The sequence below is a fragment of the Oncorhynchus masou genome, chromosome 29, assembly GCF_036934945.1.
Source record: "Oncorhynchus masou masou isolate Uvic2021 chromosome 29, UVic_Omas_1.1, whole genome shotgun sequence".
Taxonomy (NCBI): domain Eukaryota; kingdom Metazoa; phylum Chordata; class Actinopteri; order Salmoniformes; family Salmonidae; genus Oncorhynchus; species Oncorhynchus masou.
In genome coordinates, this window is record NC_088240.1 from 88,640,735 (window position 1) to 88,656,645 (window position 15,911).

Below are 15,911 nucleotides of genomic sequence, written 5' to 3' on the forward strand. Positions count from 1 at the left end.
CTCCCGTTTTCTCCTGTTGTTTTACGAACAAACAGGTGACAGGCTCAACTGTTCTGGGGAACTACGGTGAGCTTCATAATGTACAATAATGTGACTGGCTCAACTGTTCTGGGGAACTACGGTGAGCTTCATAATGTACAATAATGTGACTGGCTCAACTGTTCTGGGGAACTACGGTGAGCTTCATAATGTACAATAATGTGACTGGCTCAACTGTTCTGGGGAACTACGGTGAGCTTCATAATGTACAATAATGTGACTGGCTCAACTGTTCTGGGGAACTACGCTGAGCTTCATAATGTACAATAATGTGACTGGCTCAACTGTTCTGGGGCTCAACTGTTCTGGGGAACTACGGTGAACTACGGTGAGCTTCATAATGTACAATAATGTGACTGGCTCAACTGTTCTGGGGAACTACGCTGAGCTTCATAATGTACAATAATGTGACTGGCTCAACTGTTCTGGGGAACTACGGTGAGCTTTATAATGTACAATAATGTGACTGGCTCAACTGTTCTGGGGAACTACGGTGAGCTTTATAATGTACAATAATGTGACTGGCTCAACTGTTCTGGGAACTACGTGAGCTTCATAATGTACAATAATGTGACTGGCTCAACTGTTCTGGGGAACTACGGTGAGCTTCATAATGTACAATAATGTGACTGGCTCAACTGTTCTGGGGAACTACGGTGAGCTTTATAATGTACAATAATGTGACTGGCTCAACTGTTCTGGGGAACTACGCTGAGCTTCATAATGTGAAAGGTGAAAGGAAGAAAGCGAGCTGCTTGATCTCCTAACACATTGCACAAGTTGACTGCAGGTATCTACTTAAAGTAGTCACCAATATTAAACCTTCAAAGAGGTATTGAAAAACCATCCCATGGCTATTTCCAAATCCCCTGGTATACGGTGTATACAGTCTAACGCCCGAGCCTCGTGCCAAGGGCCAATACTCCACACAGTACAAGATACGAAGTCACTTGCTCTGTTTTTCAAGAGTGATGTTTTTTTCTCTGATAAGATCTAGAGTTTCCAATTGTACAGTGTTAAGAAAAAAGTATGTGAACCCTTTGGAATTACCTGGAGTTCTGTGTAAATTGGTCATTAAATTTGATCTGATCTTCATCTAAGTCACAACAATAGATGAACATAGTGTGCTTAAATTAATAACACACAAATTATTGTATTTTTCTTGTCTATATTGAATATATAAGTTAAACATTCACAGTGTGGGTTGGGAAAAGTATGTGAACCCCAAGGCTAATGACTTCTCCAAAAGATAATTGGAGTCAGGAGTCAGCTAACCTGGAGTCTGATCAATGAGACAAGATTGGAGATGTTGGTTAGAGCTGCCTTCTATAAAAACACTCACAATGTGAGTTTGCTATTCACAAGAAGCATTGCCTGATGTGAACCAAGCCTCGAACAAAAGAGATCTCAGAAGACCTAAGATTAAGAATTGTTGACTTGCATAAAGCTGGAATGGGTTACAAAAATATCTCTAAAAGCCTTGCTGTTCATCAGTCCACGGTAAGAAAAAATGTCTACAAATGGAGAAAGTTCAGCACTGTTGCTACTCCCTAGGAGTGGCCGTCCTGCAAAGATGACTGCAAGAGAACAGCGCAGAATGATCAATGATGTTAAGAAGAATCCTAGTGTTAGCTAAAGACTTAGAGAAATCTCTGGAACATGCTAACATCTCTGTTGACGAGTCTACGATATGTAGAACACTGAACAAGAATGGTGTTCATGGGAGGATACCACGGAAGAAGCCACTGCGGTCCAAAACAACAGGTTTGGGGCTGCTTTGCTGCCTCAGGGCCTGGACAGCTTGCTACCACCGACAGAGAAATTAATTCCTAAGTTTATCAAGACATTTTCCAGGAGAATGAATCTGTCGGCCAATTGAATCAGCAGTTGACTGATGCAACAGGACAATGACCCAAAACACAGAAGTAAATCAACAGCAGAATGGCTTCAACAGAAGAAAATACACCTTTTGGAGTGGCCGAGTCAGTCCTGACCTCAACCTGAGTGGCCCAGTCAGTCCTGACCTCAACCCGATTTGAGATGCTGGGGCATGACCTTGGGAGCAGTTCACACCAGACATCCCAAGAATCTTGCTGAACTGAAACCGGTTTATAAAGACGAATGGTCCAAAATTCCTCCTCAACGTTGTGCAGTTCTGATCCGCAACTACAGAAAATGTTTGGTTGAGGGTTCACATCCTTTCCCCACCCTGCACTGTGAATGTGTGTTCATAAAGACATGACAACGTGTAATTTGTTGTGTTTTATTAGTTTAAGCAGACCGTGTTTGTCTATTGTTGTGACGTAGATGATCAGATCACATTTTATAACCAATGTATGCAGAAATCCGGGTATTTCCAAAGGGTTCACATACGGTTTCTTGCCACTGTGTCTTTATTCCACATGTGACTGGAGTGGACTGTGAACTTGTTGTATATCCACAGCATGTCGAGAAACTGTTATAGGCACGATCATTGACACACATGTCATCGATACTTTACATTTACAATTATGTATTATTGACAAACACATTGATATTATCCATTGACAATTACAGCATATAAAAAATAAAATGTTGTATTGTCACATAAATCTGGAAAGGTGCAGTGAAATGTGTTGTTTTACAGGATCTAACCCCTAGAGCTAATTAGGGTTAAGTGCCTTGCTGAAGGGCACATCGACAGATTTTTCACCTTGTCCGCTCGGGTATTCAAACCAGCAACATTTTGCTTACTACCCAACACTTTAACCCCCTGCTACCTGTCGCCCCATTGACAGACACGTCATGGAAACTGTTCATTTACGAATATGAATCCTCTCTGGTACCATAAGACACACAGACATGAACATTTCTGAAATAATGTTCCACTAATATACAGATTTCACCTTCAATCAATTGGCTTTGGCTGAAGTCCGGTTTAAACTGGATTGAATTTAAGTGTAGGCTTGGTCTGCTCCTTCAGCCCAACCACAGTCGATCAATGGGATGACGCCGTTCAGCCTGGTCCCCAAGCGGTTCACGTTACAACATCAGAACCATCTGTGGGGGTATTGATTAGGTTGAAACAGAGAGCTGGAGATAAAGTTACACACTAGAAGACCAACAGACCGACATGGGACAGTAGCCATTATAGCTGAGAGTTTAAGAACTAACCAGTGTAAAGCCCTTTGCACTGCTTTTTTGTTTTAAATCAATGGGTTTTAGTGTTAGAGGTTTCTATATCAACGTCGCTGAGAGCATTGGGAATGTTCTTTTGAAGCAATTAGCATATTCCATTTTTGTGTGTGTGTGTATGTCTATGTGAATGACTGCAGCCGTGAATCGGTGAGTATCTGTGTGGGCATGTGATAGGATGCATGTTTGTTTGTAAATGTGTTTGTGCGTGGGCATGTGAGAGCCTGCCTCTATACCGCTGCGCAAGCGCATGTGTTTACAGATATCTTTGGCATTTATTTCCTTTTAATTTTGACTTTTGGCCAGGTGGGAGGGGCTAATAGGTGGGTGGGACTTAGCATAAACCATGAATCAGCACAGCTGATCACAACCTGCCAGATTTTCTCTGAGAGAGAGAGGGGAGCGAGAGAGTGCGAGAACAGAAGGAGAGAAGGGAGAGAGCGAAGAGGGGGGGAAAGAGGAGATGGGGAGAGAGAATAGAAAGAGGAGAGGGAGGGAGGGAGGGGAGGAAGAGAGATAATCTCACTTGGAGCCTGATTAACACTAAACTCCAGGCTAAATCCCACTCACTAAATTCACTCTCAGCACCTACCACGCATGTTTCTGTTTCTCAGTTCCCCTGTAGGGCAAATATGATCCAATGTGCTTAAGGGCCAGCGGTATTAGTGTTGGTGCTGGGGGATGTGGTTGAGATGGGGGTGGCTGCTACTCAGATTCACAACAACTATGAATGAATGAAGAAATGTCCTCGGCCTGATACCACCGATTTAGATTACACTGCTTAGTGTTGTGTGTGTGTCTACGTCTGAGTGAGAGCGAAATTGTGAGGGAATGCGTGTGTGTGCACTGCAGTCAGTGACATGACATATCCTAATGCGTCTACAACATCCTGAGAACTATACCCGTTCTCCACAAGCTCTGCTCAACACACAGTTGCACACACCCATGTTGACTCCAATGCTTCCCATAGTTGTCAAGTAGGCTGGATGTCCTTTGGGTGGTGGACTATTCTTGATACACACGGGATACTGTTGAGTGTAAAATAAAATAAAACCGCAGCGTTGCAGTTCTTGACTCAACCCGGAGTGCCTGGAACCTACTGCCATACCCCGTTCAAAGGCACTTACATTTTTTGTCTTGCCATTTCATCCTCTGCATAGCACACATACACAAGTCTCACTGATTTTGAAGTGGATTTAACAAGTGACATCAATAAGGGATCATGGCTTTCCTGTCCTACAGTATCTTATCCAACCCCTCTTCCCTTTCATGTCTTACAGTATCTTATCCAACCCCTCTTCCCTTTCCTGTCTTACAGTATCTTATCCAACCCCTCTTCCCTTTCCTGTCCTACAATATCTTATCCAACCCCTCTCCCCTTTCCTGTCCTACAGTATCTTATCCAACCCCTCTTCCCTTTCCTGTCTTACAGTATCTTATCCAACCCCTCTTCCCTTTCCTGTCCTACAGTATCTTATCCAACCCCTCTTCCATTTCCTGTCCTACAGTATCTTATCCATCCCCTCTTCCCTTTCCTGTCCTACAGTATCTTATCCAACCCCTCTTCCCTTTCCTGTCCTACAGTATCTTATCCAACCCCTTCCCTTTCATGTCTTACAGTATCTTATCCAACCTTTCCTGTCCTACAGTATCTTATCCAACCCCTCTCCCCTTTCCTGTCCTACAGTATCTTATCCAACCCCTCTTCCCTTTCCTGTCTTACAGTATCTTATCCAACCCCTCTTCCCTTTCCTGTCCTACAGTATCTTATCCAACCCCTCTTCCATTTCCTGTCCTACAGTATCTTATCCAACCCCTCTTCCCTTTCCTGTCCTACAGTATCTTATCCAACCCCTCTTCCCTTTCCTGTCCTACAGTATCTTATCCAACCCCTCTTCCCTTTCCTGTCCTACAGTATCTTATCCAACCCCTCTTCCCTTTCCTGTCCTACAGTATCTTATCCAACCCCTCTTCCCTTTCATGTCTTACAGTATCTTATCCAACCCCTCTTCCCTTTCCTGTCCTACAGTATCTTATCCAACCCCTCTTCCCTTTCCTGTCCTACAGTATCTTATCCAACCCCTCTTCCCTTTCCTGTCCTACAGTATCTTATCCAACCCCTCTTCCCTTTCCTGTCCTACAGTATCTTATCCAACCCCTCTTCCCTTTCATGTCTTACAGTATCTTATCCAACCCCTCTTCCCTTTCCTGTCCTATTGTATCTTATCCAACCCCTCTTCCCTTTCCTGTCCTACAGTATCTTATCCAACCCCTCTTCCCTTTCCTGTCCTACAGTATCTTATCCAACCCCTCTTCCCTTTCCTGTCCTACAGTATCTTATCCAACCCCTCTTCCCTTTCCTGTCCTACAGTATCTTATCCAACCCCTCTTCCCTTTCCTGTCCTACAGTATCTTATCCAACCCCTCTTCCCTTTCCTTTCCTGTCCTACAGTATCTTATCCAACCCCTCTTTCCTGTCCTACAGTATCTTATCCAACCCCTCTTTCCTGTCCTACAGTATCTTATCCAACCCCTCTTCCCTTTCCTGTCCTATAGTATCTTATCCAACCCCTCTTCCCTTTCCTGTCATACAGTATCTTATCCAACCCCTCTTCCCTTCCCTGTCCTACAGTATCTTATCCAACCCCTCTTCCCTTTCCTGTCCTATAGTATCTTATCCAACCCCTCTTCCCTTTCCTGTCCTACAGTATCTTATCCAACCCTTCTTTCCTGTCCTACAGTATCTTATCCAACCCCTCTTCCCTTTCCTGTCCTACAGTATCTTATCCAACCCCTCTTCCCTTTCCTGTCCGACCGTATCTTATCCAACCCCTCTTCCCTCTTCCTGTCCTACAGTATCTTATCCAACCCCTCTTCCCTTTCCTGTCCTACAGTATCTTATCCAACCCCTCTTCCCTTTCCTGTCCTACAGTATCTTATCCAACCCCTCTTCCCTTTCCTGTCCTACAGTATCTTATCCAACCCCTCTTCCCTTTCCTGTCCTACAGTATCTTATCCAACCCCTCTTCCCTTTCCTGTCCTACAGTATCTTATCCAACCCCTCTTCCCTTTCATGTCTTGCAGTATCTTATCCGACCCCTCTTCCCTTTCCTGTCCTATTGTATCTTATCCGACCCCTCTTCCCTTTCCTGTCCTACAGTATCTTATCCAACCCCTCTTCCCTTTCCTGTCCTACAGTATCTTATCCAACCCCTCTTCCCTTCCCTGTCCTACAGTATCTTATCCAACCCCTCTTCCCTTTCCTGTACTATAGTATCTTATCCAACCCCTCTTCCCTTTCCTGTCCTACAGTATCTTATCCAACCCCTCTTCCCTTTCCTGTCCTACAGTATCTTATCCAACCCCTCTTCCCTTTCCTGTCCTATAGTATCTTATCCAACCCCTCTTCCCTTTCCTGTCCGACCGTATCTTATCCAACCCCTCTTCCCTCTTCCTGTCCTATAGTATCTTATCCAACCCCTCTTCCCTTTCCTGTCCTACAGTATCTTATCCAACCCCTCTTCCCTTTCCTGTCCTACAGTATCTTATCCAACCCCTCTTCCCTTTCCTGTCCTACAGTATCTTATCCAACCCCTCTTCCCTTTCCTGTCCTACAGTATCTTATCCAACCCCTCTTCCCTTTCCTGTCCTACAGTATCTTATCCAACCCCTCTTCCCTTTCCTGTCCTATCCAACCCCTCTTCCCTTTCCTGTCCTACAGTATCTTATCCAACCCCTCTTCCCTTTCCTGTCCTACAGTATCTTATCCAACCCCTCTTCCCTTCCTGTCCTACAGTATCTTATCCATCCCCCTCCCCTTTCCTGTCCTACAGTATCTTATCCAACCCCTCTTCCCTTTCCTGTCCTACAGTATCTTATCCAACCCCTCTTTCCTGTCCTACAGTATCTTATCCAACCCCTCTTCCCTTTCCTGTCCTACAGTATCTTATCCAACCCCTCTTCCCTTTCCTGTCCTATAGTATCTTATCCAACCCCTCTTCCCTTTCCTGTCCTACAGTATCTTATCCAACCCCTCTTCCCTTTCCTGTCCTACAGTATCTTATCCAACCCCTCTTCCCTTTCCTGTCCTACAGTATCTTATCCAACCCCTCTTCCCTTTCCTGTCCTACAGTATCTTATCCAACCCCTTTCTTTCCTGTCCTACAGTATCTTATCCAACCCCTTTCCTTTCCTGTCCTACAGTATCTTATCCAACCCCTCTTCCCTTTCCTGTCCGACCGTATCTTATCCAACCCCTCTTCCCTCTTCCTGTCCTACAGTATCTTATCCAACCCCTCTTCCCTTTCCTGTCCTACAGTATCTTATCCAACCCCTCTTCCCTTCCCTGTCCTACAGTATCTTATCCATCCCCCTCCCCTTTCCTGTCCTACAGTATCCTATCCATCCCCCTCCCCTTTCCTGTCCTACAGTATCTTATCCAACCCCTCTTCCCTTTCCTGTCCTACAGTATCTTATCCATCCCCCTCCCCTTTCCTGTCATACAGCATCTTATCCAATCCCCCTTCCCTTCCCTGTTCTATAGCATCTTATCCAACACCACTTCCCATTCCTTTCCTATAGTGTCTTATTCAAACCCCCCTTCTCATTCAAATCAAGTTTTATTAGTCAAATGCCCCGAATACAACAGGTATATAGACCTTACAGTGAAATGCTTACATACCAGCCCCTACCCAACAATGCAGTTAAAATAAAAAGTAACAAGTAATTAAAGAGCAGCAGTAAAATAGCAATAGCGAGACTGTACCAGTACCCCCCCTGTATATAGAGTCAATGTGCGGGGGCACCGGTTAGTCAAGGTAATTGAGGTAATATGTACATGTAGTTAGATTTATTAAAGTGACTATGCATAAATGATAACAACAGAGAGTAGCAGCGGTGTAAAATAGGGGGTGGGGGTAATGAAAATAGTCTAGTTAGCCATTTGATGTTCAGGTGTCTTATGGCTGGGGGTAGAAGCTGTTTAGAAGCCTATTGGACCTAGACTTGGCGCTCCAGTACCGCTTGCCGTGTGGAGTCTTTGACAATTTCTAGGGCTTTCCTCTGACACCTCCTGGCATAGAGGTCCTGGATGGCAGGAAGCTTGGCCCAGTGATGTACTTGGCTGTTCACACTACCCTCTGTAGTGCCTTGCGGTCGGAGGCTGAGCATACCAGGCAGTGATGCAACAAGTCAGGATGCTCTCGATTGTGCAGCTGTAGAACCTTTTTGAAGATCTGAGGACCCATGCCAAATCTTTTCAGTCTCCTGAGTGGGAATAGGCTTTGTCATGCCCTCTTCATGACTGTCTTGCTGTACTTGGACCATGTTAGTTTGTTGGTGATGTGGACGCCAAGGAACTTGAAGCTCTCAACCTGCTCCGCTACAGCCCTGCCGATGAGAATGGGGGCGTGCTCGGTCCTCTTTTTCCTGTAGTCCACAATCATCTCCTTTGTCTTGATCACGTTGAGGGAGGGAGAGGTTGTTGTCCTGGCACCACACGGCCAGGTCTCTGACCTTCTCCCTATAGGCTGTCTCGTCGTTGTCAGTGATCAGGCCTACCACTGTTGTCATCAGCAAATTTAATGATGGTGTTGGAGTCGTGCCTGTCCATTGAGTCATGAGTGAACAGGGAGTACAGGAGGGGACTGAGCACGGGCCCCTGTGTTGAGGATCAGCATGGCGGATGTGTTGTTACCTACCCTTACCACCTGGGGGCGGCCCGTCAGGATGTCCAGGATCCAGTTGCAGAGTGAGGTGTTTAGTTCCAGGGTCCTTAGCTTATTGATGACCTTTTGAGGGCACGATGGTGTTGAACGCTGAGCTGTAGTCAATGAATAGCATTCTCACATAGGTGTTCCTATTGTCCTGGTGGGAAAGTGCAGTGTGGAGTGCAAAAGAGATTGCATCCTCTGTGGGTCTGTTGGGGCGGTATGCAAATTGGAGTGAGTCTAGGGTTTCAAAGCACTTCATGGCCACAGACTTGAGTGCTACGGGTCGGTAGTCATTTAGACAGGTTACCTTAGTGTTCTTGGGCACAGGCACTATGGTTTTCTGCTTAAAACATGTTGGTATTACAGACTCGGACAGGGAGAGGTTGAAAATGTCAGTGAAGACATTTGCTAGTTGGTCAGCGCATGCTCGCAGTACATGTCCTGGTAATCCATCTGGCCCTGCGGCTTTGTGTTTTCTCACATCATGAGCGTGATCACACAGTCTTCCGGAACAGCTGGTGCTCTCATGCATGTTTGAAGGTTATTTGCCTCGAAGCGAGCATAGAAGTAGTTTAGCTCATCTGGTAGGCTCGTGTCACTGGGTAGCCCCCAGCTGTGCTTCCCTTTGTAGTCTGTAATGGTTTGCAAGCCCTGCGACATCCGACGAGTGTCAGAGCCGGTGTAGTACGATCCGATCTTAGTCCTGTATTGACGCTTTGTCTGTTTGATGGTTCGTCGGAGGGCATAGCGGGATTTCTTATAACCTTCCGGGTTATACAGTCCCGTTCTTCTAGCCTTTAGCTCAGTGCGGATGTTGCCTGTAATCCATGGCTTCTGGTTGGGGTATGTACGTACGGTCACTTTGGGGGCGACATTATCGTTGCACTTATTGATGAAACCAATGACTGATGTGGTGTACACCTCAATGCCATCGGAGGAATCCTGGACATATTCCAGTCTTTGCTACCAGAACACTCATGTAGCTTAGCATCTGCTTGTAAGCAGGAATCAGGAGGATAGAATTATGGTCAGATTTGCCAAATGGAGGGCGAGCTTTGTATGCATCTCTGTGTGTGGAGTAAAGGTGGTCCAGAGTTTTTTTTTCTCCTCTGGTTGCACATTTAACATGCTGATAGAAACATGCTGTTAAAAAAAGACAGATTTAAGTTTCCCCGCATTAAAGTCCCCGGCCACCAGGAGCGACGCCTCTGGGTGAGCGTTTTCTTGTTTGCTTATGGCGAATACAGCTAATTTATTGCGGTCTTAGTGCCAGCATCAGTCTGTGGTGTTATGTAGACGGCTACGAAAAATACAGATGAAAACTCTTGAGGTAGATGGTGTGGTCTACAGCTTATCATGAGATACTTTACCTCAGGCGAGCAAAACCTTGAGACTTCCTTAGATATCGTGAACTAGCTGTTATTTACAAAAATACATAGTCCGCCACCCCTTGTCTTACCAGACGCGGCTGTTCTATCCTGCTGATACAGCGTATATCCAGCCAGCTGTATGTTGATAATGTGGTCGCTCAGCCACGACTTCATGAAGCAAAGATATTACAGTTCTGAATGTCCCGTTGGTATTTTAATCTTCTGCGTAGGTTATCGATTTTATTTTCCAAAGATTGCACGTTTGCTAGCAGAATGGAAGGCAGTGGGGGTTTATTCGATCGCCTACTAATTCTCAGAAGGCAGCCCGCCCTCTGGCCCCTTTTTCTCAGCCTTCTCTTCACGCAAATGACAGGGATCTGGGCCTGTTCCCGGGAAAGCAGTATGTCATTCACGTCGGACTCGTTAAAGAAAAAAAATATGTCTTCCGGTTCGTGGTGAGTAATCACAGTTCTGATGTCCAGAAGTTATTTTCGGTCATAAGAGACGGTAGTAGCAACATTTATGTACAAAATAAGTAAAAAAATAAGTTACAAACAACGCAAAGAAACAAACAAAAGCACAATTAGATAGAAACACGTAAAACGTCAGCCTTCTTCTCCGGCGTCATCTTAACTCCTTTCCTATAGCATCTTATTCAAACCCCCTTCCCTTTCTTTAGTCATAGGTGCACCCCAAATGGCACCCTATTCCCTACATGGTGCACTACTTTTGACCAGGGCCATAGTGGACTATGAAGGGAATAGGGTGCCATTTGGGAGACACACAGATGGTCGGAGCATCTGACGTGCACCTGACCCAACAGCTGAACACGCTGTTCACCCATTTCTGCAGGGCAATCTTTATCTCTGGCAGCTAGTTAGTCTAATGATGGTTGATGTATACAGGAGTAATGATGGTTGATTTATACAGTAGTAATGATGATTGGGATGTCAGCTGGCCTACTGGAGGTAGAACATTATAGACGTGAGAAATGATAGGGCCTCTATGCACTATGGAAAAGTGTTTTCAAAAGGGCACCAGTTTGATCAAGATTGGCAGAACTACCGTTATTTCCTGTTTATTGCTCTATTTTTGGCTGGTCAAAAGTAGTTGGGCCCTGATCAAAAGTAGTGCATAGTGGATAGGGTACAATTTGGGACACAGTGTGGTTGTGAGAGTCCCTGTTACTTCCCCAGGTTAGAAGCCGGACCAGAGCTGCTCACCTGGCCTTTAGCAGAGAATCTAGATGTTACCTAGTGAAGACAATGGAGGAGGCAGTCATGCAGGAGGCAGCAGCAGACACAAGACGTCTCATCTGGTCCATTAACACCATGTCTGTTTCCTGACTATTACCATTGAGATTACGCTGCATTAAAAGACCCAGAGGAGATCCTGAGCACTGAGGCGTACACCACGCTGCTCGGTGTGTGTGTGTGTTTGGGATGACCTAGGGAACAGGCCTATGGGGGGTTGTTGCGGTGGGGGAAGGGAAGGGCTGGATTAGTTAGAGTGCACCACAGTTATTGGTCACTAGACACAAACAATGGGAGGACTAAAGAGGATTTGGTCTCTGTGGTCCCCCCTCCTCTCCTCCCCATACCCCTGCTGTCCCTATAGCGATGGAGCACTGTGTGTGTGTCAGGCACCCTCTGGGGTAAGGACAGCCGTGTGTGTGCAGCTGGAAGATCTGCCATCCTGTCTAGCGAAGTGTCTCCCTGCCCCCCACTGTATGGCAGACCTAGACATTTTAATGAACTATTAGCCTAGATGTTGAACAATGACAACAACTAGCAGCATCAGACTAGCCTAGATGCTAACAGTGGGCTAAGTAGATGCAATCTCTGTTAACACTGCATGGAGGGCTACTATACATGATGATGAACTGCTATGATCTAATACAAGTACGTTGATGCTGCTGCAACTTTTTCAATGACAGCCTCACAACTGCAAGACAAGTTCACACAGTGAAGTGAACACAGTAACTGGCCATTTACTTCTCAGAAGCCCTGTATGTCCTGTGAATTTCTAAACCAATTTAGCGATGCATTGTCATGCAATGTTACATTGGGACATCTTGGCCCACCGTATGAAGCCGGCGGGGCCACAGTGGACGGATGAAAGAGCCGTGTTGGGTTAGTGCTGAGGATGATACTGACTGGAGCTGTACTAATAGACTTCCAGGCTGCTACGGAGCAGAAAGACTCCATTGTGTGTGTTTCTAATGAGCCTCTGGTAGACATACACTGTCGTGAGCGGCCTGTCTCTCAAGAGGTCCTCCCAGACACACACACACACGCACTCATTCAACAAGAGGTGCCATTGTGGAGTGGGATACACTCATAACTCCATATGAAAAAGTGTTTGTGGCATATTTGATTGAGTACTCCAGTCTGAGAAAGCGTAGTAGCAGCTCATGCTATAGGATGGCACCAGTGCATCACTGTTGACTGTCCATAATCATGTCTTGCTTGTGTGTATGTTGCTGTGCATCATCCAACATGACAACACACAAAGCTTTCTCTTTCCTATCGCTGACTCCTCCATGTCATGTTCTGCAGTGTGTACCATGACAACAGAGGCTAGCGCGGTGGGCGAGGCGGACACCGAGGGCAAGCCGAAGCCCAGTGTAGCAGAGGCAGAGAGAAGACCGGAGAACAAGCAGAGCTCGGAGGCAGAGATACAACTGGAGAACAAGCAGAGCCCAGAGAGAGAACCGGAGAACAAGCAGAGCCCAGAGCCAGAAACAGAGAGAGAACCGGAGAACAAGCAGAGCCCAGAGGCAGCAGCAGCGGAGCCAGAGAGGGATAAGACCCAGGAGCAGGCCTCAGAGCCTGGCTCCACAGAGACCCCCATCTTCACCACCACCACTGAGGAGGAGCAGCTAGTGAAGCCCCGCCAGCGCACCTCAGCCAGCCGGGGCCTCTCACGCCTCTTCTCCTCCTTCCTCAAGCGGCGCTCGCAGTGCTCAGACGTAGAGTGGGCTGAGGTCGAGAAGGCGGAGAAGGACAGGAAAGAGAAGGCAGAGGCTGGAACAAAGGAGGAAAAGTTAGAGCAGGCCAAGGGGGAGGAGAAGAAAGAGGCAGAGGAAAGGGGGGAGAAGAAAGAGGAGGAAGAAGCAGCAAAGAAAGCAGAGAAGAAGAAAGAGGAGGAAGAAGCAGCAAAGAAAGCAGAGAAGAAGAAGAAGAAAGAGGAGGAAGAAGCAGCAAAGAAAGCAGAGAAGAAGAAAGAGGAGGAAGAAGCAGAAAAGAAAGCAGAGGAGAAGAAGAAGAAGAAAGAAGAGGAAGAAGCAGCAAAGAAAGAGGCAGTGAAGAAGAAGAAAGAAGAGAAAGAGGCAGCAAAGAAAGCAGAGAAGAAGAAGAAAGAGGAAGAAGAGGCAGCAAAGAAAGCAGAGAAGAAGAAGAAAGAGGAGGAAGAAGCAGCAAGGAAAGCGAAGAAGAAAGAGGAGGAAGAGGCAGCAAAGAAAGCAGAGAAGAAGAAAAAAGGAGAGGAAGGGGTAACAAAGAAAGAGGCAGATCAGCAGATTCAAGAGGAAGAGGCAGCAAAGAAAAAGGAGGAGGAGAAGAAGAAAGAGGGAGAGGCAGCAAAGAAAGCAGAGAAGAAGAAAGAGGAGGAAGAGGCAGCAAAGAAAGCAGAGAAGAAGAAGAAAGAGGAGGAAGAGGAAGCAAAGAAAGAGGAGGAAGAGGCAGCAGAGAAAGCAGAGAAGAAGAAGAAAGAGGAGGAAGAGGAAGCAAAGAAAGAGGAGGAAGAGGCAGCAAAGAAAGCAGAGAAGAAGAAGAAAGAGGAGGCAGAGGCAGCAAACAAAGCAGAGAAGAAGAGGAAAGACGAAGAGGAGTCAGCAAAGAAAGCAGAGCAGAAGAAAGAGGAGGAAGGGGCAGCAAAGAAAGAGGAGAAGAAGAAAGGGGAGGAAAAGACAACGAAAAAAACGCAAAAGGGGAAGAAGAAAGAGAAAGAAAATAAAGAGGAGGAGAAGGGGAAGAAGAAAGAGAAAGAAAATAAAGAGGAGGAGAAGGGGAAGAAGAACGAGGCGAATAAAGAGGTAAAGAAGAACGAGGAGAATAAAGAGTTAAAGAAGAAAAAACGGAAGGGCAAAAAGAAAGCAGGGGAGGAGCACAAAGCAGGGGAGCAGTCCACAACAGAGGTGCAGGTGAAAGCCCCCATCGCGGCCCCGGAGCCAGAGCTCAGAGCAGAGGGGGAGGCTGAACAGGAGAGGCAGGAGGAGCTGGTAGAGGCCCAGGACCATCACTCCATCAGCAGTGCAGAGACACAGGTGAGTGAGGGAGACAGACACAGTGAATTTCCCACCTAGGGCATGGGTGCACAACTCTGTTCCTTGGGGAATGCTATCCTGCTGGGGTTTTTTTTCTTCTGATTTAGATTGTGGGAGACAGCTTTTGCAGTGCGCAAAAAAACAAAAATGCAGAATTATCATACCTACACTGAACAAAAATATAAACGCAACATGTGAAGTGTTGGTCCCATGTTTCATGAGCTGAAATAAAAGATCACAGAAATGTTCCATATGCACAAAATGCTTATTTTCTCTCAAATGGTATGCACAAATTGGTTTTACATCCCTGATAGTGAGCATTTGTCCTTTGTCAAGATAATTAATCCACCTGACAGGTGTGGTATAATCAAGAAGTTGATTAAAGAGCATGATCATTACACAGGTGCACCTTGTGCTAGGGACAATAAAAGGCCACAAAGCCACAGATGTCTCATGTTTTGAGGGAGTGTGCTGTTGCCATGCTGAATTGACTTTATTTTAATTGACTTTTTTACATATATGAACTGTAACTAAAATTGCTGCATTTATATTTTTGTTCAGTATATTATTAAACGTGTCAATGAGTTGCCTTCCCATTTTTTAATATATATTTTTTACATTGCTGTTATTATTTTGCACATTGAGGGGCTGCATTGCAGCAGACTGAAGATGTAGGCCAATGAGTCTCAAGTGAGAGACGAGAGTAAAAATAAGTGAAGTGAACATCAAGCACAGAAGCTGAAGGAACATGTTACCCAGAGTCTGATCAACAACATAGCATTCAGAGAATAGCTACACTGAAGACACTCAGCGTAGCAGGAGAGAGAGGTACAGGACAGAACATCAACTAGTTTGGTTCTTGACTGGGGTGGGCTGCTGACTCAGTAGAACTGACTAGGCTGCTCTGTGCAAGTCTGTGTTAGGAAAGTACCGCTTCAAGTAATTATTTAATAACTTAAGTAACATTGCTGTTACATAGTAATTTAGTACTGCAAATCTAGTAGTGCTGAGCGAAAAACAACAACTTGATGCTCAGTTTGTGTGATGATGTAGTAGGGAGTTGAAGTTTCCAACAGACCAAAATTCAACAGCAGAAATGTGGTAATTAACTACAATGAACATAATCCATTGCTTGTCCGGTCTCGGTCTGTGTGGAGCAGAGATGAGAGAACAAGAGAGAGGGATAGAGAGCAGTTGCTTTGCGAGGTATCTCTACCTGAAAATACATCATCTAAGTGATTGATAGTTTGTATTAAGCATAAATGTTTGCCTTATTTACTTTAAAAGAACTACTAAAATAGTGATTTTGTCAGACAGCATAGACAGCAGCTCTGTACAGATGAGATGATG

The 15,911-nt window shown here is 45.6% G+C and overlaps 1 protein-coding gene across 16 annotated transcripts in view; it reads left to right on the top strand.

Moving 5' to 3' along the window:
- LOC135520929 (titin-like) overlaps positions 1-15,911 on the top strand; it is a 56,711-nt gene that overhangs the window by 9,939 nt on the left and 30,861 nt on the right. For 15 of the 16 annotated variants that reach the window (XM_064946788.1, XM_064946796.1, XM_064946793.1 and 12 more), the window contains one exon: positions 12,853-14,561. In XM_064946788.1, coding sequence (XP_064802860.1) covers positions 12,853-14,561 — 1,709 coding nt within the window. The remainder of the gene's footprint in view (positions 1-12,852; positions 14,562-15,911) is intronic. The other variant, XM_064946800.1, reaches the window with a different exon arrangement.